This window comes from Zootoca vivipara, chromosome 3, assembly GCF_963506605.1.
Source record: "Zootoca vivipara chromosome 3, rZooViv1.1, whole genome shotgun sequence".
Classification (NCBI taxonomy): Eukaryota; Metazoa; Chordata; class Lepidosauria; order Squamata; family Lacertidae; genus Zootoca; species Zootoca vivipara.
Genome location: NC_083278.1, coordinates 102601950 through 102628877, shown reverse-complemented (window position 1 = coordinate 102628877; position 26928 = coordinate 102601950). Strand labels below are relative to the sequence as shown.

The following is a 26928-nucleotide window of genomic DNA, read 5'->3' as shown; positions in this document are numbered from 1 at the left end:
ATATGAAAGGATGTCATATGGAGGAGGGAGAAAGATTGTTTTCTGCTGCTCCAGAGAAGCGGACACGGAGCAATGGATTCAAACTACAAGAAAGAAGATTCCACCTAAACATTAGGAAGAACTTCCTGACAGTAAGAGCTGTTCGGCAGTGGAATTTGCTGCCAAGGTTTCCTGCTTGGCAGGGGGTTGGACTGGATGGCCCTTGTGGTCTCTTCCAACTCTATGATTCTATGATTCTATGATCTCATTGTTCCTCCAAGGAGCTCTGAGCAGTAGCCCAACATAATGGCAGTACAGTAAGCCTGCAACTTACTGGTGGGTGAGAAGAAATCAGGGTGCGCCGTACAGTATTGAAGAGCTCGCTTGCTCTGGCTGCAGGATGTGTTCCTTTGTATTTCCATCACTTCCTATGGACCAATGTCTCAGGTGTGAATCTTTCTGTGCTTGCAGGAGAGCATTTGCTCCTCGGCAGTCTGGCTGCATCTCTGCTGCTGCTGCTGCTGCAGTGGGTGGGTCACCACCAAACTGCATAGTAACTCTGCCTCTGGTGGAGAGGGAACTCAGAGCATCAAATGCTGCTGTCTCTCTCTGTGTGTACTGCTAATAACTAACGCCGTGCAGTTTCTGTAGCATCACTTGGCCCGAGGAGGCTTCTGTGGAAACCGGCTTCTTCGCAGCGTAAGTTGCTCTGTTGGGTTTGGGGGGGGGGTGTTCCACTTTCGGGAGCTGAAGGACAAAGATCAGAGTGCTGTCCGTTCTTACTGGTAAAAACGGCAAGCTTATTTTATTTTGTTTATTTGTATTCAGATGGAGCCCCTCTGGGCGAGAGCAGGAAGCTGAAGCCCATGTTTAACAAGGACCATTTCAGCAGCTCTATTGGCGAGTAATGCAGGGTGGGGTGGGGTGGGGTTGTGCTGCCTGCATCGCAAGACAAAGCAGAGGGCAGCAGCTGGCGTGAAGCTCCTGGAGAGCAACAACTCTGAGCTAATAGGTGGAAGGCAAAGCTTGGTTTTCAGTGTGAATTATAGATGTGGCCTACCAGTGTTGGGGATTTGGCGATGCGCTAGGGAGGCACATCAACCCAAGGGCGTTCTCCCTCCTCTCTTAAAGTACTTGTCCATTTATTGCTGGCGCCTTGGTTAAACCTGCTGTAGTTTCTCGGAAGATAAAACTCGATTATCCGGTGCGGTGGGACTCGGCACTTCTGCATCAGCCTCTGGGAATGCAGAATAAGGTACAGGATTAGTGCATGCTAGTCATCTTACAGAGCCTGAAGTCCAGTGCGCTGCAATAGACGGTGGGTTTGATTTCAGTCTGGAAGCTCCAGGGTTCAGATGCCAATCTGCTTCAGACTTTGCATGGCCTCTTGGGCAAGTCGCTGTTTCTCAGGCTCACTTCCCCATTCATAAAATGGGAGGGATACTGAGCTCCCCTGCAGAATTGTGAGATGGGCATACATAAAAATGGCAAAGCATGTTGCAGATGAAAAGTGCTATGATAACTACTATTTTACAACAACTGTACCTAGAAGGCTGACATATTTATTGTCTCATCCCTTAGTAAGCAAGATCCTAATGTATCAGAGACAAGAATGGAGGAGCGCTTGTGGATTTTGCAGAAGCTAACCACATTCCCAGTATAAAGTTGAAATCCATATGTCTTAGAAGCAGTAGCTGTTTGAAGAAATGTGGACACAATCTAATATTTTCCCCTGTTCCCCCCCACCATCTATACTTGAATCTTGAATCATAGAGTTGGAAGGGACCACGAAGCTCATCTAGCCCAACCCTCTGCAGTGCAGGAATTCTAGCTCTCAAAAGCAGAGGTGAGGAGCCGTTGGCCCTCCAGATGTTGTTGAATTCCTGTTCCCATCAGCCCCAGCCAGCATGACAAGTGGCCTAGTATAGTGGGAGTTGCAATTCTGCAACATCTGAAGGCCACAAGTTCCCCATCCCTCTTGTAAGCTGTAGTCCTGGGGAAAGGTAAGAGACTCCCGTCTTCCAGTGAGGGAAATGGATGCTGAATAAACTATTTCCAAGTAACTAGTGGTCAAGGGCTCGTGGGTTTTCCCTGTTATGACCAGCCTGATTGTGTGGGTTGATTTCTGGACAGGTTGTGAATTGGGAATGTTTCATGTTGCCTGTTCCCAATGGATTGCTCTCCTGGTGCATGAGGAAATGTATTAGAAGCATTATGCAGCTCTGCAGCAGCCAATAAAAGGTTTTAAGTGTGTTTAAAGTGCAATATACAATGTGACACTAGATGGCGATTGTGAGCCTTATAGAAAATTCAATGCCTTTTTTAAAAACACTTTTAAAAAAGCCTTTTCAGAGTAGTTTTTATATGTGTGTAGATTCCATCCCTGTCACATTTCAGTAAGCAAAGCATTCTGAAGCCACTTAGATGCATGTTTTAATCTCCTTCCTTAGAAGCAGGGCTTTTTTTCAGCTGGAACTCAGTTCCCGCACCTCTCAGGTGGGTGCCATTGCCATTATAAGAGAACAAGGGAGGCATTCACGATGAGTTCCAGCACCCCTTTTTCTAGAAATATAACACTGCTGGGAAGGGGTGTACTTTGCCCTTTAGAGTACTTGTTGGCGCAAAATGTTTATTGAGGAGTGAATGTTGCAAGGCTGGATAAGCAAATGAACATAGTTTGGCCGATGTTATCTCCATGGATAAAGGAGATCCATCATTAATTAGATGATCCAGCAGGTTTTTTTAAGCTAGAGATCAGGCTGGAGAGCGGGGTGGTGGTGGTTAAAACTCAATGGACATCGCGCTTCCACGCTCTAAACATAAAGCTTGTTAGGAGGAAGAGTAAGGAATACCTGCCCTCAGAAAAGCCTACCCCTTGCCTTTCTCCACTTCACTTGCTCTGGACACGCCCCCTGGATGTATAAGACACGCCCAGAGCAATGACTTGCACAGAGATGCAACAGGCAACCTCTGAGGGTGGTTAATTATCCCCTCACTCCTAATGCAGAGATGCGGCAGCAGAAGCGGCTTCCCTCAGAGGACAGTGGTTTGAAGGAGGCAGGTCCAGAGCAGCAAATCGTGCAGAGATGCAACAGGCAGCCTCCCTGGATGGGCGCTTCAGCCTTGTAAGACAAAGTACTGTAGTTGAATCTCTTACAGGGCAGAGTTTTAGCAGTTGTTGGTTTCACCAGAGTGGAAAATTCAGAGAGGAGACCTGAGATAACTTTGCCGCCCCTTTGCAGCCACGCATCCCACCCCCCACCCCCGGTATTTTGTGAGCCAGGCAAATGAGTTGGAGGCAGTTGTACGTTTAAGACTGTGATGCTGATCTTATAAGTGTTTTGTTCATGGGATATCATGGTGGGTTCCCCCCCCCTCCAACTTCAAACACACACCCTCTGCCTCTTAGCTTGCCTACGTGAAATGCTTCCCCCTTCCATATAGCAAAAGAAAGATTATTTAAAGGACAATGAGTATGTCACTAGATTCCCAGTGTACAACTTACCATTCCCCCCCCCCCCGGCTTGCCTTCCCTGGCCAATTTATATCTGGAAGCACAGAGCCAGAGAACCCAGGAGTTTTTATGGAGCGTCTAGTTTAGGAGAGCTGATAGAGCTGCTTTGTGCAAACCTTTTCCATCCCACACCTTACAGCTATGATGAGTCAAATCCCAGAATTGCTAGCCGCAGGGCGCAGAGCTATGTAGGAACTCATCTGTTGTCTTTGCTAGAAGTAAGTATTGATGAGCTTATTCAAACCGGAGATGCCTGAGGATTTAGTAGGCATGACTAAATGGCCACAGTATTGCTGTGACAAGCCCATTTGGATAGGGGAGGGTGACCATCTGCCTGCTATTCTGGTGCTCCCCCCCCCCCCAAGTATTTATTTTTGTAACCTTGGGAAACATCCGAGATGAGAAGAAAGCAGAAGTTGTTATAGAAGCGTCAAATTTCCTGGTTTGTTCTCCCTGGGGGCGAGTGTTTTTGATACAAAATTGGTAACCAAAGTGGGTTTGATTGGATCTGGGGATCCAATTAAAGGGTGTTTAGCTGGTTCTGGCACTAGAAGAAGGGGACAACAGCGGATGACATGGTTGGACAATGTTCTCGAAGCTACGAACATGAGTTTGACCAAACTGCGGGAGGCAGTGGAAGACAGGAGTGCCTGGCGTGCTCTGGTCCATGGGGTCACGAAGAGTCGGACACGACTAAACGACTAAACAACAACAAGCTGGTTCTGTGCCACTTTAAAAAATATTTTCATTGAAAGGTTTTCATGGATAACAAAGCTGCATATATATAGCATCTGTGTTTTATTCCTGTGCCACTTATCGCTTATTCAGTGCTGTGGGAATGACCTCGCTGGTGTACCCAGCCTCAAGAAAAATACCGTATTTTTCCATGTATTAGATTAGACTATATTTTTTTGGGGTCGCCTTATACAGTGGTGCCTCAACTTACGAATTTAATCCGTTTCGAAGGCACCTTTGTAGGTCGAAAAATCTGTAAGTCGAAAAGCGCCATTGGAAACATGATTTCCCATAGGAATGCATTGGAAATGGAAAAATTCGTAAGTCGAAGCAACCCCATCTAAAAATTCATAAGTTGAAAAAACCCTACCTAAAACCGTCGCGGTTTCCATTCGGATGTCGAGAAATTCATAAGCGTGCGGCCATTTGCCCCATTCGTAAGTTGAAAAATTCAGTTGTGGAGTCATTCGTAAATCGAGGTACATGGGTAGTGCAGAGTGGTGACTGGTGATTGGCTGACTCCACGAGCAGGAGGTTGTCAGCGGCGGTAGTGCGGGTGATTCGTTGCCGCCACAACGGTTTTTGTCGATTTGCGGCTGCCGGCTGCAAGTGGTCGCGTCCGATAGGAAGTGTTGGTCAGGCGGGTGAGTGGTTTTCTGCAACCCCCTCCCCCCCAAAAAAGCTCAACAACTGTGGTCAGTCCTCCCCAAGAAAAGCTCAACAACTCTGGGCAATTCCCCCCTATTTTCTTAATTTTGAGTCCCCCAAAATGGGTGGCGTTTTATACACGGGGGCGTGTTATACACGGAAAAGTATGGTACTTTTGAGATTAAGGGGGCAGGGAAGGCGCCAATGGGCCCTGGACCACCTTCAGGTGGGCCTCCTTCCCACTTCACCTGCCTGTCCTGTTCTCTGGCCATGCCATAGCATTTGGGTTGGACCAACGCTAGCACCAGCTACTCCGTGCATGCTGAGTAAAGGTGCGTGGGAGACAGGAAAAATCAAGGGAGAGAAGAAAAGTCTCCCTCCTCCGAGGGAAAAGAGCCACAGGAGGTGTTGAAGGAAATTATAAAGTGAGATACAGTGGAACCTCGGTTTATGAACACCTCGGTTTACGAATTTTCGGTTTACGAACGCCACGGACCCATCTGGAATGGATTAATTCACTTTCCATTACTTTCAATGGGAAAGTTTGCTTCAGTTTATGAATGCTTCAGTTTATGAACAGACTTCCAGAACCAATTACACCCATGCTTCAGGTTAAGAACGCTTCAGGTTGAGTACTCCGCGGACCCGTCTGGAATGGTTTAATCCAATTTCCATTATTTTCAATGGGAAAGTTCGCTTCAGTTTATGAACAGACTTCTGGAACCAATTGTGTTCATAAACCGAGGTACCACTGTATAAGGTTAAGATTTATTATTATTATTATTTGAAATAAACCAGGACTAGAAAGGAAGGAGATAAAAAAGGGAAACTGCTATAGAAGTGAATATAAAAGGACCATTAAATTAATTTTATATATTAAAAAAGTTCCTTCCAGACAGGCTAAAAGAGAAAGGAAAATATTCTGCTCCTTCTAAGGCAGGGATAGGCAGACTAAGGCCTGGGGCCTGGATCCGGCCCAATCACCTTCTAAATCCGGCCCGCAGACAGTCCGGGAATTAGCATGTTTTTACATGAGTAGAATGTGTCCTTTTATTTAAAATGCATCTCTGGGTTTTTTGTGGGGCATAGAACTTCGTTAATTCCCTCCCCCCCCCCAATATAGTCCGGCGTACCACATGGTCTGAGAGACGGTGGACCTGTCCATGGCTGAAAAAGAAGGTTGCTGCCCCCTGTTCTAAGGCCTTCTGTCATGGACACAGCTTGCTACTGAGCAGGTTCCAGCTTGAAGCTTATCTTCAGATTTCCCCAAAGCTAGAAGCGAGATGTTATTCTCTTACTATCCTTGGGAATTTTTGTGTTGTGCATTGGCTTCTATTACCAGATAGCCGGGAGTCAGGGGAAAAGTCAAATGTCTTGTTTCTGCAAGGGGAATTAATTCCTGCCAGTCTTACGTGAAAAGAGAAGTTGGGTGTTGGAGTACAGTGACTGCAACAAGGCTGCAGAACAGGTAGGCCATGGGTAGGCAAACTAAGGCCCGGGGGCTGGATCCGGCCCAATCGCCTTCTAAATCCGGCCCGCAGACGGTCCGGGAATCAGCATGTTTTTACATGAGTAGAATGTGTCCTTTTATTTAAAATGCATCTCTGGGTTATTTGTGGGGCATAGGAATTCGTTCATTTCCCACCCCACCCCCCAAAAAATATAGTCTGCTGACCCCTGAGGTAGGCCAAAGAAAGTACCCACAGCAGAAAGCGAGGAGGTAAAGTTGTTGGAGCTAGGAGGGAAAAGAATACGTTTCTGAAAATACATTACAAAAATCAGAGAAGACAAATGGTTTATGCATCGTATTAAAACATTGTTAAAATTAAACTATGACTTAACGTGACTAACAGTGCACTAGGGCACACTGCTTAGCAGTTCCCAGTATCTCCTCCCCCTGCTAACCATTTGTCGTGCCTGCGGAGGAAGCAAACCAGAGGCTGGCTTTGCATTACACGTGAACAAACTCTTGGTTTGTTTCCTTGCCAGGGGAGGAACTATTCAATAACTTTTGAGCAGTCCGCACCAGCGTGTCTCTTGGTCGCGTTAAACCATACAGTAGTTTAATTTTAACTATTGTTTAGAGTGACTTATGAAGAGGGCCTAGTCTGTTGCAGTAAGAGGGTGAGGATGGAATCTTCTGTTTCCATCCTTCTGTAGAGTCCTGTAGCATTTGTACTTTTTCTTTTGTATTTCCTTCTCTTAATTCTGTCTTCTCTTACACACCTTCCTGCTCCTGTCTATCCCATCTGTCCAAGAGGTGGAAATAGCAAAGACACACAGCCGAGCCTCCTTGGTGGTGGCCCCAACAGTTCTGGAACATCCTCCCTAAGATAGCCTGCCCAGGCCAGGCCTTCCAGTTTTTTCGAAGGAAAGTTAGATGTCTTTTAACATAGACAGGCATTCTGTGTGATTACCTGATGATATTTCAATTTACTCTAGTTGTATTTTCTCCTCCTCTCTGATTACACATTTTTGTTTTACCTGTTTTGTGAATTATTTTGTGATCCCTTCTGGCTCTGTTTATGGAGAAAGCTGAAGTGCAAGTTTAAGGTACACATACACATGCACTTTTGCCTAGATATCTTCATAGTTAAGTGTGCTGGGGAGCCCCTCTCTTTGTCTTGGATATGTGGAAAAGTTCTACTGTAGACGTTTGCAGATGTGAGATAGCTCAGTAGAGCATGGGACTCTTAATTTCAGGGTTGTGGGTTTGAGCCCCACATTGCGCAAAAGATTTCAGCATTGCAGGGGGTTGGACTCTATAATTCTGTAATCTTTATGATCTATATAATAATGCACAACTCAGTTAAGCTGCAGAGTTTGGCTCTTTAAACATCCTTGGGACTAGATCCAGCAACCCCAAACTGCGGCCCTCCAGATGTTTTGGCCTACAACTCCCATGATCCCTAGCTAACAGGACCAGTGGTCGGGGAAGATAGGAATTGTAGTCCAAAACATCTGGAGGGCCGAAGTTTGGGGATGCCTGGACTAGATTGTGCTCAACAAAAATGCTTTGTATTGACAGGATTGCGAACTGTGTTTAGAAAGCTTCCCAGTACCCTAAAAATAAGGGACCATGCTAGATCAAAATTAAAAAATTCGTTCAGTAGCACCATAAAGACCAACTAAGTTTTTATTTTGGTATGAGCTTTCGTGTGCATGCACACTTCTTCAGATACACGAAAGCTCATACCAAAATAAAAACTTAGTTGGTCTTTATGGTGCTACTGAAGCAATTTTTAAATTTTGTTTCGACTCAGACCAACACGGCTACCTACCTGTAACTACGGTATGCTAGATCAGTGATTGCAAAAAATGAGAGAACTTGAAATGCAATTATTTCTGAAGCCTGGGTTTCACAAGTATGGAACATCTTGCTTATGAACATATTAACCATTTCACAAAAGGAATAACAATCAGAGTTGGGGAGGAGACTCACACTTTCTATACAACTTAGTAGCCCTTTAATGACTTTGTTAAGACAATCACACATAGTTTTCATCTTTCTGCTCATGGAACCTTATGGAAAGATACTTTCATTTGATTGCCTTTCTTGGAACATCTAAAAGTACAACCCTCAGCTGCTGTTTTCCTTTCCTTTCAGTACTACTTCTAAGCTCTCCTTTCCTTGGATGGGTATGTTTTATTACTTGAAATTAAAAATCTTTTTATTTTATTTTTATTTTTAAAGGGGACCATATTAAGCTTTAATGTGTGGAGCTGAAGGTGCTGTAGGTCTGAATTTGGAAAGGGGGGGAGCTTCTTACTTGGGGCAGACCTTGAGGATACTGTACTCCTTACTTTTTAAAGTTGTTTTTATTAGCTGTTTATGATATGCTCCACACAGCTTACCGCTTAAATAGCACCGAAATGCCAACAGCATCCCCAACCCTCCCATCCACCCGTTACAACGAAAGTGTGATAACTGCATTCTTCCCCTTGTATTTATTTTATTTTAGAAAAATGTATAAACCGCTGGCCAAATAAATAAATAATGCCAAAACCTCAAAGTAGTTTACAAAAATAGGCTCCCCACCATAGCACAAAAATGTTTTCTCTTCTTTGCCCTTTCCCCTTCCAGCAAAAAACTGTACACCCTGGTCACCCTGCTGGTAGAACATACATATCCTGCTTTTCTCTCCCCCCCCCCCTGTAGCAGCCTGAGCATCCCTCCTTCGCTCTCAGTCCCCCTTTCTGACTTGGAAAAGCAAACTAGGGCTCTCGCCACTCTTTCCTCTTCCCCCTTCCCTTCCTTCTTTGTTCTTCCTGCTCCCGGTCTGTATGGCTGCGAGGAGGACCTAGGTTTGAGGGTCGGACCTTTTCCCACCTTGGGAGCAGCAGGGATCAAGGGCAGCTGTACTGGGAGAGAGACACCCATTGCCCTGGCACTGGGTGGTTTCTTTTAGTGGGACTTTCTGGGCAAACACAGGGAGGCGGGACAATTGCCTAGCAAAGATCCCAGGGAGAACACCCACACCCAGAGAGAGAGAGAGAGAGAGAGAGAGGTGGAACCAGACTGAGAACAAAGGCAGATCTGCTGATAGCCTCCTCCCTCTCTCCTCTCCCTCTCTTACTCCGCCTTGTCTGGGTAGCGTAAGAGCCTGGCCTCTTGCCAAGGAGGGTCACACAAGCCCAGGTTTCCGTCTTGTCTCTGCAGCAAGCGCTGCCACCGGCAACAGCTGCTCCGATGAGGTAAGCCCCCTTCCTGTGGAAGCCTCTGGGTCCATGGCGTAAGGAAGGAGACCTGCCGGCTGGGTGGGCGGGTGGAGCAGATCGGATTGCTGCTGCGCATCTTTTTGAGAGAGGATTTGAGCCCAGGTAACTGGCAACAAAAGAGTGGCAAAAGCTGTAATGGGATGCAATCTCAAAAATGACAGAATGATCTCGATACGAATCCAAGGCAGACCTTTTAACATCACAGTAATCCAAGTTTATGCACCAACTACCGGAGCTGAAGAAAGTGAAATTGACCAATTCTATGAAGACCTACAACACCTTCTAGAAATGACACCAAAGAAGGATGTTCTTCTCATTACAGGGGATTGGAATGCTAAAGTAGGGAATCAAGAGATAAAAGGAACAACTGGCAAGTTTGGCCTTGGAGTTCAAAATGAAGCAGGGCAAAGGCTAATAGAGTTCTGTCAAGAGAACAAGCTGGTCATCACAAACACTCTCTTCCAACAACACAAGAGACGACTCTACACATGGATATCACCAAATGGGCAGCATCGAAATCAGATTGATTATATTCTCTGCAGCCAAAGATGGAGAAGCTCTATACAATCAGCAAAAACAAGACCTGGAGCTGACTGTAACTCAGATCATCAGCTTCTTATAGCAAAATTCCAGCTTAAACTGAAGAAAGTAGGAAAAACCACTGGGCCAGTAAGATACAATCTGAATCAAATCCCTTATGAATACACAGTGGAAGTGAGGAACAGGTTTAAGGATTTAGATTTGGTGGACAGAGTGCCTGAAGAACTATGGATGGAGGCTCGTAACATTATACAGGAGGCAGCAACGAAAACCATCCCAAGGAAAAGGAAATGCAAGAAAGCAAAATGGCTGTCCAACGAGGCCTTACAAATAGCGGAGGAGAGGAGGCAAGCAAAATGCAAGGGAGATAGGGAAAGATACAGGAAACTGAATGCAGATTTCCAAAAAACAGCAAGGAGAGACAAGAGGGTCTTCTTAAATGAGCAATGCAAAAAAATAGAGGAAAACAATAGAATGGGGAAAACCAGAGATCTGTTCAAGAAAATTGGAGATATGAAAGGAACATTTCGTACAAAGATTACCATAATCAAGGACAAAAGTGGTAAGGACCTAACAGAAGCAGAAGACATCAAGAAGAGGTGGCAAGAATACACAGAGGAATTATACCAGAAAGACATGGAGGTTTCGTACACCCCAGGTAGTGTGGTTGCTGACCTTGAGCCAGACATCTTGGAGAGTGAAGTCAAATGGGCCTTAGAAAGCATTGCTAATAACAAGGCCAGTGGAAGTGATGATATTCCAGCTGAACTATTTAAAATTTTAAAAGATGATGCTGTTAAGGTGCTACACCCAATATGCCAGCAAGTTTGGAAAACTCAGCAATGGCCAGAGGATTGGAGAAGATCAGTCTACATCCCAATTCCAAAGAAGGGCAGTGCCAAAGAATGCTCCAACTACCGCACAATTGCGCTCATTTCACACGCTAGCAAGGTTATGCTTAAAATTCTACAAGGCAGGCTTAGGCAGTATGTGGACCGAGAACTCCCAGAAGTGCAAGCTGGATTTCGAAAGGGCAGAGGAACCAGAGACCAAATAGCAAACATGCGCTGGATTATGGAGAAAGCTAGAGAGTTCCAGAAAAACGTCTACTTCTGCTTCATTGACTATGCAAAAGCCTTTGACTGTGTCGACCACAGCAAACTATGGCAAGTTCTTAAAGAAATGGGAGTGCCTGATCACCTCATCTGTCTCCTGAGAAATCTCTATGTGGGACAAGAAGCTACAGTTAGAACTGGATATGGAACAACTGAGTGGTTCAAAATTGGGAAAGGAGTACGACAAGGTTGTATATTGTCTCCCTGCTTATTTAACTTATATGCAGAATTCATCATGCGAAAGGCTGGACTAGATGAATCCCAAGCCGGAATTAAGATTGCCGGAAGAAATATCAACAACCTCAGATATGCAGATGACACAACCTTGATGGCAGAAAGCGAGGAGGAATTAAAGAACCTTTTAATGAGGGTAAAAGAGGAGAGCGCAAAATATGGTCTGAAGCTCAACATCAAAAAAACCAAGATCATGGCCACTGGTCCCATCACCTCCTGGCAAATAGAAGGGGAAGAAATGGAGGCAGTGAGAGATTTTACCTTCTTGGGCTCCTTGATCACTGCAGATGGTGACAGCAGTCACGAAATTAAAAGACGCCTGCTTCTTGGGAGAAAAGCAATGACAAACCTAGACAGCATCTTAAAAAGCAGAGACATCACCTTGCCGACAAAGGTCCGTATAGTTAAAGCTATGGTTTTTCCAGTAGTGATGTATGGAAGTGAGAGCTGGACCATAAAGAAGGCTGATCGCCGAAGAATTGATGCTTTTGAATTATGGTGCTGGAGGAGACTCTTGAGAGTCCCATGGACTGCAAGAAGATCAAACCTATCCATTCTTAAGGAAATCAGCCCTGAGTGCTCCCTGGAAGGACAGATCGTGAAGCTGAGGCTCCAATACTTTGGCCACCTCATGAGAAGAGAAGAATCCTTGGAAAAGACCCTGATGTTGGGAAAGATTGAGGGCACTAGGAGAAGGGGACGTCAGAGGACAAGATGGTTGGACAGTATTCTCGAAGCTACCAACATGAGTTTGACCAAACTGCGGGAGGCAGTGGAAGACAGGAGTGCCTGGCGTGCTATGGTCCATGGGGTCACGAAGAGTCGGACACGACTAAACGACTAAACAACAACAACAACTGCTTGGCAAAGGAGCAGTAACCGGATCTTGGCGTCTTCTTTTCAACAACAACAAAACAGGAAAAGTTTCCGTATGGCTGGGGAGAAATGTCGGCTCTGTATAATCTGCAACTCTCTCTCGTTTTTCCTAGGGAAACTTTCGCTTAGCTTTGCACTGCCGGATGGCAAATGTGTATGTACGCGTTAGTGAGGGCGGGCGGCTTTTTCGCTGTCAAAGCTGTATGTTTCTGGCTCGTTTGTTTCAGCCCCGCTGCAGGTTTCAAGAAAGCATTGGCGGCGCCTTCTTTCTTCTCGCCTGTCTGCAATGGCTAGCAATTTGTACAGTGCCGTTTCGAGAGCTGGATCCTGGGAAAACTCAGCCGTGGAAATGCAAAGGAGGGGGTGTGGGTGGGAGAGGGATGCATAGAGAAAACCTCGTTCCCAGAGTCTCAGGTCGGAAATTAGGAAGGCTTGACTTGTCAACATGCTTGGAGGAGCTGTGAGCAATTATACAGCACCTTCTCTTCTTCCTTTCCCCCACTTACTCCAGAACCCTCCTCGTCAGTTCTGAGAGTGGGATTCCCCGTTGTTTTCTTCTATGGAGTTGAGTCCGGAATCAGACCGTCAAAACATTATGTCCTCCTAGTTCTCTGGAAGATACACTTGCATTTCTTGAGCTGTTGAGGCTTTCCGTTGTGAGGAGAAAGAAATAGCAACTTAATGTCTCATTCTCTTTCGGTGGCCATACTGTAATCTATGTGTCCCTATTTCATCCCGTTCCGTGCTGGATTTATGTGACCTCTGGGGCTGGAGGTGTGCTCTCTGTGCTTCCTCCTGTGCTCTTAAATGGCAGCTAAATCAGCTTTCTTTATTCCCAAGGGTGTGGGGGTGGTAGCAGCTTTGACGTCGCCATCAACCGTACCCAAGTTGCGCCTACCAATGACATGCCGTGTTCTTCTTTATGCAAGGACACAGAGCCGCGAGGTGTTGTGGGAATTTCCTTCTCTCTCTCTCTCTCTCTCCAGGTGATAAGGCTAAGTGGGAATAAGACCTCTCTCTCTCTCTATGGGATCAGCTGTGTGCAGCTGTTGCTTTAAACGTTTCAGGATCTGACCTGTCCAAGTGAGCAGCCTTGTTTCCTTCCGTAGGTGGGGATCGTAGCTGCGAATGACTATGTCCACGATGGTATATCCCAGAGAAGAGAAGATGGACAAGCTCAGCCAAGAGGAGATCATCTCCAACACCAAACTAGTGATGCAGGGGCTGGAAGCCCTGAAGAATGAGCACAACTCGATCTTGCACAGCCTGCTAGAGACCATCAAGTGTCTGAAGAAGGACGAGGAAGCCAACTTAGTGCATGAGAAGGCCAACCTGCTGCGCAAGTCAGTGGAGATGATTGAGCTGGGACTCGGAGAGGCTCAGGTAAGGGGCAGCCCATTGGGGTGTCTTGGAGTGGCATATGGGTCCATCAAAGTAAGGGAAATACAGTTGTACCTTGATTTTGGAACAGCTTAGTTCTCAAATGTTTTGGTTCCCGAATGCCGCAAACCTGGAAGTGACTCTTCCGGTTTGAGAACTATTTTTGGAAGCCAAACGTCTGACGGGGCTTCCGCAGCTTCCGGGAGCTTCCTGCAGCCAGTCGGACGCTGCGCTTTGGTTTCCAAACGTTTTGGAAGTCGAATGGACTTCCAGAATGGGACTCTGTTCGACTTCCAAGGTATGACTGTATGGGAAATCATTGTTTAAAAAGGTTGTCAAATACAATTGCCTTGGCTGGCTCTGTGAAATCATGCTTGCCAAACATGTTTGAGTGTAGGCAGGACTCTGCCACTCTTGTACAGGATAATGGCAGCTTTGGGCATAAAATTCAACATGTATAAGCTTTTGTAGCTTTTCTTTTTTTTAAGAATGCAAGTTTCTAGCCTTCTGGTTGTCAGGATAGGCTTGAAACTTTGTGTGAAATTCTGGTGAAGTTGCTGAAGTCTTGACTTTGCAGGGCAGGTGTGTGTGTGTGTGTGTGTGTGTGTGTGTGTGTGTGTGTGTGTGTTTTCTGGATTTCTGTTCCTTGCTTAAAGTGGATCCTTTCTGCTCCCCATGATTTAGCAAAAGTGGTAACTTTTGCAAAATAAGCCAAGTATACATTCATTCAGATTTTTATTACTCATTCATTAAACATGTATGTACACCAGCATATAAAAGTCAACGGATCAGCTTCTATAGATGCAAAATCGTAACAGTTTTAGCACAGCCCTCAGAGAGGCAAACCTGATACTCAGCTAATCTGCATAAATTACGGGAAATGGAGATTAGGAATTATTATTCCTCTGCCCTGGGCTCTCTGCCCATCCCTTCCTCCTTGACAAATAAGGGACCCAAAGAGGTGGACAGGCCCTCCACATTTTGCTGGACTTCCAAGTTAGCCACCCCTGTCCCACAACCCTCTGCTTTGTCTTGGAAGAATACAGCTGGGCAAGCAGCTGGAGTGGCCTGCCTGGCATGGTTGTCTTGTGTACGGTTCCAACTTTGTCTCTCCCCCCCCACCACCACCACTTTCCTCTTACACATCAGTCTTACACAGCAGCCTTGCTTCTCCTTAAGGGGCCATATTTGCGCCCTCCCCCCCCCCCAAGACCACAGCTTCATCGAATCATAGAACTAGTCCAATCGGAACCTCAAAGTTTCCATGACGGACGATCATCCCAACTTGTTGAACCCAAGCATTGCATATTTTAATCTGAGGCAAGGACTTGGGCTAGGTGATCAGCTGGGCACCTTTCACTCTGACTTATACTTCCTGCAGGCTTTGGAATCTCCTGTAGTAGTTTTTCTTTTTCTTTTTACTGAGATGGGGAACTTTAAGTCAGGCCAGCCAAGAGGCTTTTGGATAGAGCAACATGGAAACTGCCATTGACGAGGGACCTCGCAGGGGGGCACTATTCTCGCATTAGGCCAGGCCAGGGGTGTGGAGACTCAGGCCTGTGAAGGGACCCACATGCGCCCCTTCGGGCCTCTTTAACTGGTCCTCTGAACTGTTCATGGCCATGTGTTTTTGCCTGGCTAGAATATGTCCCTGAGCTCTGATAATGACTCTCTTCCCTCCAGCCAAGCAAGAGAGGGGTGTGTGTATTGGCGGGTGGGTGTGCTTAGAAGCTAGCATGCTGTACAACGGTCACATTTACAGCCATTGCTCCACCCACTTTTGCCTCTGGCTCCGCCTCCCACTGTTATTTGCCCCCTGTCCCCACCACCCAAAGGTTACCCTGAAGGAAACGCAGCCTTTCAGGGTCGAGAAAGGTTTTCCCCACCTCTGCGTTAGGCAAAGGTGAATGTCTCTTCTTGCTTCCCTTGGGGCCAGGTGATGATGGCTTTGTCAAACCACCTGAACGCGGTGGAATCTGAGAAGCAGAAGCTGCGGGCCCAGGTGCGCCGGCTATGCCAGGAGAACCAGTGGCTGCGGGACGAGTTAGCAAACACCCAGCAGAAGCTGCAGCGCAGCGAGCAAACAGTGGCGCAGCTTGAGGAGGAAAAGAAGCACCTTGAGTTCATGAACCAGCTGAAGAAATACGATGAGGATGTGTCCCCATCGGTGAGCGCCCGGAACATTTTGGGGTGGGGGAAGATGCCTGTGTCTCGACGTTGAGCTCTTTCTGCATGAAAGTCTCGTAGCGATGGTCTTTCCAAGAGGTCCTGATGATAGAGCAGCTAGCAATTTGAGTTTGTCTGGGTGAATGAGATAGACGCAGCTTGCCCCAGCTACAGTAACTAGGTTGGTCTTCTCTTGCTGGGGAAGAGAACCTTTGAGTGGGCTTGCTTGGTTAAGCTTAAGCTTAATTACTTAAGCGAAATATTAAGCACTCATGCTTTCCTTTCCCCTTTTTTTTCTTTGTTTCTTTCCCCCCATCAATGTCTCAGGAGGAGAAAGAAGGCGATTCCACAAAAGATTCCTTGGATGACTTGTTTCCAAATGAGGAAGAGGACCAGGGCCAAGGGTGTAGGTTGCATTCTTCCCTTATTTTATTATTCATTTATTTAACCAGCAGGATTTGCATACCACTTCCTCATCAAAACCATTAAGCAGTGGTTGCGTAAGACGATATAAAATTTGCATTAAGATCAGGTGTTTAAAAACAAGCTTTCAAAATGCAAGGAAAGCCAGCAGTTTGTTCGTTTGTTTAAAATGTGTATAATAGAAAAAAATCCCATTTTAAAACACATGTCAAAATTGCATGTGTCTGGGTATGCTTGCCTAAGCGAAGAGGTTTTTTTGCAGACGCTAAGAACAATACAGCAAAGGCGCCTGCCTAATATCAATGGGCAGGGAGTTCCTGAGTGTATAATAGATTCCTTGCAAGTGCAAAACAAGCATTATGCAGCACTTATAAAAGTGCTGGTTCGGCAGATCAAAGCGGTCAAGTGAGCATGTGCCGGGGCAACTGTGCACAGAGGACGGATGAAAGGAAGAGTCATAAAGCTACCTTTTTGTACCTATCTTCCAGCAGTTGGTTTGAGACAGTGCTTAGCCAGTAGGAATGGGTCATAGCCCTCATGGCATTGCGAGCTGCCTCCTCTATCCTCGATTAATGCGATCTTACGTTTGCAGTGCCTCATCCGCACAGCAGTGCAGCGGCAGCCGCCCAGCAAGGTGGCTACGAGATCCCAGCGCGCCTGCGCACACTCCACAACCTGGTGATCCAGTACGCTTCCCAGGGACGCTACGAAGTGGCTGTTCCCCTCTGCAAGCAGGCGCTGGAGGACTTGGAGAAGACTTCGGGCCACGACCACCCTGACGTGGCCACTATGCTCAACATCTTGGCCTTAGTATACAGGTGAGAGGAGGAGGGGAATGGCGGACACTCACTTTTTTTAAAATAACAATTTTTATTAGTTTTCAATTACAATAATCCAATAGCCTCACTATAACAATGCCAAATTATAATACAATTATTAATACTAGTCATTCAGATGGCAAATTATAGAATTTAGGCGGGCCCCCACATGCTAGAATTGATGGTTTGATGATTTACTTTATTTCTGCATTACAAAATCTTACTGTAAGGGGGAGGGCTTATAGAGAACCACCCCCTTTCATCCGAAGCAGCCCGTCTCCCAGCAGTCATGAGAGCGAAGGGTCTGATGGAGGGAGTCAGGAAACGGAGAGGGAGTGCCAGGGCTCTGGCAGCATCCAAGAGCCCCTCCTCCATAGGCAGGAAGAAAGGGAGGCGGACAGAGAGGACAGGAATGAGCCAGAAAGAAGACCCGTCCCCCCGACGCTGGAATTGAGGAGGAGGAGGAAAGGGAGGCGCTTCTCAGTTCCGAGGCTTTTATGCTGGTCCAGAACACGGAGAGGGGCAGTGCAGGAATCTGACTCGAGCGGGTAGACATGGAATCAGTAGTTCGTTACACTGTAAATAATGTGCACCAATAAAAACGTCTGAAAGACAAGCATGTGGAAGGTCGTTACTCGAGTAGTCACTCCATCCCTGACACTTACTAATTTCAATTACACGCCAGTCAAAATACAACAAGTGCCATTTTAACGACTTCCCTTTGTATTGACACATTAAATGATTTATAAAGCTACAGGTGAAGCATCCAAACTATATCCTTGTTCTTCCTGTGTGTGGCAATTATTCCGTCCGTGATGTTTCTTCCTGTCCTTGTAAAATGTTATGCCTATCTTGTCCCGGTTGTTGCTGTTCTCCATCATGCCTTGGGCAGAGCTAGCACCCCATTGTTGTTTCAGAAGTTCTCCATTGCACCGTCCCGTGCATCATTGTTTTGCAACTTTAACAGCAGCTGCAAAAGTCACACAAAAGTCCCAATAAATATCCTGTTTTTGCCATTTTTCACTCACTTGCTTTGGAAGGAACAGGGCTTTCTTGGTTTCCCCCCCCCCCTTGTGTGACTACGGAACAGTTGTCCAGGACAGTGAAACTCAGTGCTGTGAACTTAACTGTGGAAAGTTGTGTGGCGAAGGAGGAAGAACCTCCCTGGGTCTTGTGTGATACGATCTCTGTCCCTCCGGTATTGCTCAATATGTGCCTCACTTTGTGCTGCAGGGATCAGAACAAATACAAGGAGGCAGCTCACCTTCTGAACGATGCGCTGTCCATCAGGGAGAAGACGCTTGGCAAGGACCACCCTGCAGTAAGTAGCCGTTTCCCCGGACTTTGATGGGAAGGAAGTTCTGGGCAGGGGGGGGGGGAGTTGTAAGCCAGTCATGTGGCCAAGGGGACTTGCAGGAGTGTCACGTTACATGGTCAGCTGACCCTTCGGAAGGGTTTGGTGGCAAAGTCAGGGCTAGATAACTCAAGAGGGGGGTTCTTTTTACTGCAAAAGCCGAACAAGGAGATCAGACAAGTAAGGTGAGCGAATTAGTCCCTGAACTAGGCCATTCTGCTGTAAAAATATTGGACCATCTTTGCCATGGATGGTTGCAAGTTATCTCCCACTTGGACTACTGCAATGCGCTCTACGTGGGGCTACCCGGAAACTACAACTAATCCAGAATGCGGCAGCTAGACTGGTGACTGGGAGCGGCCGCCGAGACCACATAACACCGGTCTTGAAAGATCTACATTGGCTCCCAGTATGTTTCCGAGCACAGTTCAAAGTGTTGGTGCTGACCTTTAAAGCCCTAAATGGCCTCGGTCCAGTATACCTGAAGGAGCGTCTCCACCTCCATCATTCTGCCCGGACACTGAGGTCCAGCTCCGAGGGCCTTCTGGCGGTTCTCTCGCTGCGAGAAGCCAAGTTGCAGGGAACTAGGCAAAGGGCCTTCTCGATAGTGGCGCCCGCCCTGTGGAACGCCCTCCCACCAGATGTCAAAGAGAAATCCTGCTACCAGATTTTTAGAAGACATTTGAAGGCAGCCCTGTTTAGGGAAGCTTTTACTGTTTAATAGATTATTTTATTTCATTTTTCTGTTGTAAGCTGCCCAGAGTGGCTGGGGAAACCCAGCCAGATGGGCGGAGTATAAATAATAAATTATTATTATTATTATTATTATTATTATTATTATTATTATTATTATTGCAAGATACTGGTGTTTAAAGGAATCTTGCTTAATAGGTCCTTTCTTTCTTTCTTTCTTTCTTTCTTTCTTTCTTTCTTTCTTTCTTTCTGCTTTCTATAGTTCTTCCATGGCTCTAATGTAGATCTGCTTATGTTTCTCTACAGGTTGCAGCAACCCTGAATAACTTGGCTGTTCTCTACGGCAAAAGGGGGAAATACAAGGAGGCAGAACCATTATGCAAGCGAGCACTGGAAATCCGGGAAAAGGTAAATTCCCTCCCCTCTGGAGAAGAAAGGGCCTGAGTGTCTGCAACCGTCTTCAATGCTACTCAGGAAAGGGGAGCATGTGTGTTAGATAGGAAGTTTCCCGAGTCAGTCTAGAATGGTCTGTCTAGCTTAGTATTGTCTGCACTGACCGGCAGCAGCTCTCCAGGGTTTCATGCAGGCATCTTTCCCTGCCCTACCTGGAGATGCCAGGGATTGAAACTGGCACCTTCTGCATGCAAAGCGTGGGTCCACGTGGATTCAGAACAATGCCTAGGGAGAGGCAGGTGTCAAATATGATACAGAAGGAGCTATTTCTGCCAGAGCTGAAGCTCCAAATGACTTTCCATGGACCACTCCCCACCCCCACAGAAGTAAAAGGATCCTGCCATATTCCCAGATTTGCTTCTTTTCTTCTTAACTAGCCTTTTCTGTTTGTTTGCCTCCTTTTCAGGTTCTAGGCAAAGATCATCCGGATGTGGCCAAACAGTTAAATAACTTGGCTTTGCTCTGCCAGAATCAGGGAAAGTATGAAGAGGTAGAATATTACTACTGCCGGGCATTGGAGATTTATGAGTCGCGCCTGGGGCCTGACGACCCAAATGTGGCCAAAACAAAGAACAATTTGGTGAGTCCACTGGGTGGTGAAAAGGGGGTGGGGTGGGTATTGCGCATGAGGATCGGCGGCTGCCTGTGCTGCATTTTAAAGATTGTCATTCCTGTCCTCTTTACCAGGCCTCCTGTTACCTGAAACAAGGCAAATATAAGGAAGCAGAGGTCCTCTACAAGGAGATCCTCACCCGGGCCCATGTGAAGGAATTTGGCTCTGTGGATGGTACGGACAGCAAAGAGCGAGGAGGGCAGCCAGGATTTATAGGAGGAGCTTGGTGGGGGTGTGCAGGCCAGTGGTGTATCGTGGGTTGCCTGTGCCCAGGACCACATGGTGGGAGGGAGTACGCATGCATATTCAACTGCCAAACTGCGTCCATGCCACCCAGGAAATCGCAGCCACGGAGATAAGAAAAGAGTCGTTCCATTGTCTGGAAGAGGTCACTTCCTGGTTCATATGGGGAAACCATTTTCAAAGGAGCCCAGTGCCGGAAGTGCACAGCCGTATTGAGACAGCACTAGGTGTTGACATTTTGCGCCCCTAACAAGTTTGTGCCTGGGGCAGCCGCCCTTGTGCCCCCCTCCCTCAACGCCACTGGCGCAGGCTGGAGCCTAGGTGCCTCTCCCCTCCTCCAACAGTACTCTTTGCATTGCCTATTTATTTTCATGGCCCGGCTGACAAAAACCATTTCCTCCAAAGAAAATAAGCAAACAGATCCAAAAGTTTAAGCTTCTTCCTTTCTCGACTGTACCATGGGACAGAGTAGCATTCCTTTTGAAATACCAACAGGGTGTTTTGTTTTGCTTTGCTTTGCTTTGCTTTAACCCCTTTTGTATTTTATCCTGCAGACGAGCACAAGCCGATATGGATGCATGCGGAAGAAAGAGAGGAGATGAGCAAGGTGAGTGCGAGAACATTTATTCTGGTGGGTGAGAGCACACCTGAGTTTCTCCTGTTCTTCTGTCCTGCATTGGGAAGAGCTCCAGAAATTGCAGCATCCTCTCTTTGCCTTAAGAGTGGATCTCTCTGATGGTGCCAAACCTGCTGACTGGTAGCTGCAGAGGAGGGCTGAGTGCAGCGTGTTTTGTTGGGTTGTAGAGTGTTAATGTGTCACGGGGGCAGTAGGAATAAGGGGTTGCTACTCAGACTACATAGCAGCTTTCTGGGGCAGGAGAGTTGGAAATGATTGCCCTGTTTTTCCTGTGCCTTGCATGTTTTCTCTTTGTTATAGTGCACTCCTTAGGACGAACTGGAGAGTGGAAGATGAAGGGATTTCAGCAGGTTTCTGGGCCGCAGACTGCAGAACCAGAATGTTTTTTAGAAAAATAAATCTCAAGCCTCAGAATTTTGGTCATTTGGAAAGCCCAGTTGACTGATCAGGAAAAAGTAGCTCCTTCAGCCCCAAGGCTTAAGAGGAAGGGTAATAGGAAGACGCTATAGTCTTCTGCACCATCACCTTCTGCTTTAGATTTCCCAGTCTTAGAAACCAGGATGTGTGGGGAAACCACTGCCTATTAGAGCTGCAGCAAGCCCAAGATACTTAGGGGACATGTTCCAGCTCATGGTGCAGTGAACTCATGGCTGCTTTGGAAACTAGATAAATTGCAAAGACTTCACATGCTTCTGAAACATTCTGGGCTAAGGTGCTGAACACAGCACAGAACTTCACAAGCAGGAATACAAAAGCTCCATCGCACTTTCCATGCTGGAATTCAGTTGAGCAAAACCCTCCTGGTTTTCTTTTTCTTAATTTCTCTCCCATTTTTACAAACCTGACCTGATGGCCGATGCCTGCTTCCCGGGCTTTAGTGTCTCGGGCTGTTTCACTTGAACATGAGCCATGTCACAACAAAAAATAAGTAGGGTATTGGCACTCTTATCACTACCAAGCTTGCCGAATGTCCTCCTGTGGAATAGAATGGCTTAGAATGAGTGAGAAGGGTGCTGTTTCTCAGGTTCTGAGCCAGCCTTTCTTCGCTGAAGAATTTTTGCTGCTCTTACTGGATGATCTCGAAGTCACAACTGTGTGTTTATGTGCTGCCTTGAATATTGTTGGCTAACAAAATCTGACCCTGCTATGATCTCATGTCAGGAAGTGGCTGAAATCAAGAGCCACTTGGGACAAATTTTCCCCTGGAAAAAAACCCCAGCTGGGCATCTTTTAATTGGATTTCACCTGGATCATGGGCTCAAATGAGCCAACTGGTCACCACTGGCCAAACTGCCTCTTCTGTTAACCAGAATCTTTATCAAGAAGCTAAGGGTACAGATTTAGGTCCTCTTCATTGCCCTATCGGCGATCTGTCTGCTGATCCTTTTAATCCCATGTAATTTTATTTCCTTTTCTGTTTCTCATCACATGCTTGAAAAAACACTGCAATGCAACACTTCCCTGTCAAGTACTTGTGAACATGATTTAAATATTCCATGCCTTCTTCAGTTCCGGACAGGAACCAAATGAGTGGGGCAGGTTTTGTTCCCAAACCTGGAGCCTTGGTACTCTAATCCCACCTGACTCTTTCCTGCATGGTCTTCCTTCAGTGGACTGCCCTTTCACTACTGTGGCTGCTTTGGCCTCCTCTAGCAGAGTTTCACTCCAGCGCGTTGAGCGGGGAGCAGCTGGAAAAAGGTGGAGCAATCAGGCTCAGACCATTTCCCTCCCCAGTTCCTTAATGCAGCAAGAATCTAGTTAAGCAAGTCACTAAGGCCCAGTTCACACTTGAAGCATTCTTGTGACTAGGGAGCTTCCTATTGGTTCATCTGTGTTCTCGTCTGATGGGCAATGGCTCTCCATCATAGGATCATAGGATGCTGCCTTATTCTGGGTCAGACATTGGGTGCATCTAGCTCTGTATTGTCTCTCCAGGGTTTCGGACAGGGAATCTTCCAAGCCCTACCTGGAGATGTCAGCAGTTGAAACCTGGGCCTTCTGCAGGTGAATCAAGTGCTCCATCACTGAGATTTTCCCCATCACCTGCTACTTGATCCTTTTAACTAGAGGTTCCAGCATTGAATGTGGATCCTTCTGCAGGCAAAGGATATGCTCTTGTCACGGAGCTGGGGTCTGTCCCCAAATAGGAATGAAAATTGTAAATCAAATAAAGCTGATTGTGGACAACCCATGTGAACTGTGACTGATAGAGACTTCCTGGTACATGCCCGCCATGTGGCCCTGCATGTTTGCAAGCACCCCTCTCCGCACATTGCAGTACTCGGCATTACAAGCAGAGGTCTGTAAGTAGCAAGCCCCATTGCCTCTTAAAAAGAGTGAGAATTGGAAGACACAAAGTGGGTCAAAACGGACAGCAAAGGGATATGTGTAAAGGTTCTGTCGTTTGTGGGAACATAGGAAGCTGCCTTATACAGAATCAGACCTTTGGTCCTCCAGAGTTGCATACAGGGGGCACTCGCAGCCTTACTTAGAGATGCTGGGGATTGAACTTGAGACCTTCGGCATGCAAAGCAGATCTTCTGCCACTGAGCTACGGCTCTTAAAAACACCTGTATATCTAAACAGATACCAACATTCATCTTGCTTTCTAGGGAAAACTTTCTGAATAATACTTAGTATTTCAGAAGTGTCTCCCAGCCCATTTATGTTCAAAGTTATACATGCTATCACAGTAATCACCAACCTTTCTGGGCAGGTCAAAACAGTATCCCCATAGCGTTTGGGGGGGGGAGCAGATTGAGAAGGGGCAGTCAAGAGTAAGTCAGTGGCTGACTTGGGGACAGTCAGTGACCTGGGGACTTTCCAGTTAAAAGCTTTTAACAGATAAGCTAAATAAGCTTTTCTTTGAATGCAGAAGTGAACTGAAGCTTTCCAGAATGGCAAAACAGAAGATTTTTGCAACCAATGCAGAGGAGTGAGATCATATGTTGTTGTTGGACTAAGCAGCTCCTCTTCAGTATTGTACTTGGTTTCCATTCCCCATGATGTCATATTTTACTGGCACTCTCGGTTTCTTTGCCATGCTATTAAAAAGCATTAAACCCATCTTGCTAGAGCATTCCTTTTTTTCCCCATTTTTCTTTTGTCTTATTTTTATCCACGTAACATTGCTTCATCCATACAGATCAGCCTCGTGCATGTTTTCTCAAAGCAGGCTTCCTTGAATACTGTGGGATCACTTGCTCCCAAGTGAATGTGCATACTGATCCTGGGAGGTGGGAATAGATAGTCTTCATTGTAATACTAAGGGAACGCCGCTAAGGAACAGGCTAAGGGAGGGGCGGGAAACTGTGGCCATCAAGATGTTATTGAACGCCTGCTTTCATCAATCTAAGGTGCCATGCCCAGTGGTCAAGGATGATGGGATGGGAATTGTAGTCCAACAACACCGGAGGGTCAAAAGTCTCCCATTTGTGGGGTAGCCCCTGGGTAGGAACAACTAAATTCATATTGCCCTTTAAAACAAAAACAAAAAATATTCTGGATGGACCGTTCTTGGCTGCTAAGTCTGCCAGGTCTTTGTACAGAATGATGCAGCTATGTGGGGCACTGGTGTCCATCGGAGCTATTGTGCTTGAAGTAGGTCAGAAGTGCCTGAGACATCCAGCACAGTTTATATGGAAAAGCTGTGGGAGCCTGTGCTAGAGGTTAATAGCCATTGATGGTCTCCTGCTACCCTAGACTGCCATCTTCAGAACGTCATTGGAGGGCCAAAGGTTTGAATTGAATACAGTACCTTCTTAAGGAGGGCAGAAGCAGAGTCCTCACCCTTCACAGTGGCAGTAATGCAGCTCCCCATAGCAACCTAATTGCGATTTTTAGACTTGGGTGAAACGCAGCACAATTAAAACCCTGTTCTGGACATCCTGTTTGTCTCCGTAATGAGGAGCCCACATTTTGAATAGCCCTACTGAGGGACCCAGGTGGCGCTGTGGTTAAACCACTGAGCCTAGGGCTTGCTGATCAGAAGGTCGGCGGTTCGAATCCCTGTGACGGGGTGAGCTCCCGTTGCTTGGTCCCAGCTTCTGCCAACCTAGCAGTTCGAAAGCACGTCAAAATGCAAGTAGATAAATAGGAACCGCTACAGCGGGAAGGTAAACGGCGTTTCCATGTGCTGCTCTGGTTTGCCAGAAGTGGCTTTGTCATGCTGGCCACATGACCTGGAAGCTATACGCCGGCTCCCTCGGCCAATAATGCGAGATGAGCACGCAACCCCAGAGTCGGTCACGACTGGACCTAATGGTCAGGGGTCCCTTTACCTTTACCTTTACTGAGGACTACCAAGTCCTCTCGCTTTGACCTGGTAACACAGGGCTCGAAACAGGATTGCTTGTCACCCAGCCTTGCTGGAATGGAGCCCTGGCATGCATTAAGCTACTCCCCCCCCCCACACACACAAATGCAGGGCTTAAAGCCTTGTCAGCATTAGCCTGAGGCATGACCGTTTAGGAATCCCCCAGATAGCAGGCCTGCCAGGGAATTTTCTGGAGGGGGAACTCTTCCAAAGTGATTTAAAAGCAACTATGGTACTTTTTTTAACCAATAGGAAGTTTTTCTAAGCCTAGGGAACTTAATGCCTGAATCGGCCTACTGTTCCTTGGCTGACACCCCCAGAAAAATGGTTAAAAAATAAATAAAACGGTTGGGCACAGTTCCGGTGGGAAGTTGTTAGAAGACAGGAATTTTGTTCCTGGGAGAGGGAGCGGACCAGACAAAGTGGCTTTCAGTTTCTGGCCACACATTCAAGTAGCGCTCTGAGAAACTGTAGAGTCGGAGACGGTTGTTTGGGCCTGACCTAGCCGAATCCCTTGCTCTGTTCGGGAAATTCAGAAACTGAAAGGGAAAAGGCACACACACACATAATTGGAACTGTACTTACCTTCAAGAAGCATCTCTTAATGTCGAATCCAAATCTCCCCCTCCTGTAACTTTCAGCCCATCAGATCTAGCTAGCCCTGCCTTCTGGGGCAGCAGATAACAAGTCTTTGCCCTCTTCAGGTATTTGAAGAGAAATGTGAGACTGGCTCTTTCTTCTGCTTAATAAGGATTTTAGTTGCTTGTTAAGGGAATTAACTTTTATTAAGCTCTTACAAGATCTCTTACACTACCTTTTGCTGTGCCAGCATCTTTATGTACTTAGGCTTGTGTCCTTGTTTGCAGACCTGTGAACTCCAAAGTCCCAGGCATTGCGTCACCATTTCATCTCTTTTGGCTGAAACAGATATAGAATCATAGAGTTGGAAGAGACCACAAGGGCCATCCAGTCCAACCCCCTGCAAAGCAGGAAACACCATCAAAGCATTCCTGACATGTGGCTGTCAAGACCTCCAAAGAAGGAGACTCCACCACACTCCTTGGCAGCAAATTCCACTGCCGAACAGCTCTTACTGTCAGGAAGTTCTTCCTAATGTTTAGGTGGAATCTTCTTTCTTGTAGCTTGAATCTATTGCTCCATGTCCACCTTAACAATATGTTTTTCTATGCATAAGCTGGGACAGCCGCCCCCTTTTTTTTAAAAAAAAAAATGTAGCAAGCCCTGTGCTACTTAGCTTAAGCCTGTAATAGACAAGCAAGCTCACTAAATTCCTTTTTTTTATGATCAAAGCTGTCTTTGGTATCTTTGCAGAGCTGCCTTAATTACATACTTGAGTCTTCCCAGAATCTGTTATTTCATTCTCCAGTTTTTAGGGGACAGTGGTGTCATTCTAAACCCGGAAGTGCGGAACCTTTGGCCCTTCAAAATGTTGCTGAACTACAATTCCTATCA

At 46.5% G+C, this 26928-nt stretch overlaps 1 protein-coding gene across 7 annotated transcripts in view; it reads left to right on the top strand.

Moving 5' to 3' along the window:
* Positions 1–26928, top strand: part of KLC4 (kinesin light chain 4) — a 69358-nt gene that overhangs the window by 15805 nt on the left and 26625 nt on the right. For 5 of the 7 annotated variants that reach the window (XM_035111151.2, XM_035111150.2, XM_035111146.2 and 2 more), the window contains exons 2-10: positions 13470–13743; positions 15677–15907; positions 16234–16312; positions 16922–17147; positions 18381–18468; positions 19501–19602; positions 20054–20227; positions 20335–20434; positions 21058–21110. In XM_035111151.2, the coding sequence (XP_034967042.1) occupies positions 13489–13743; positions 15677–15907; positions 16234–16312; positions 16922–17147; positions 18381–18468; positions 19501–19602; positions 20054–20227; positions 20335–20434; positions 21058–21110 (1308 nt within the window). In that variant the 5' untranslated portion in view covers positions 13470–13488. The other 2 variants (XM_035111148.2, XM_035111149.2) reach the window with 2 other exon arrangements.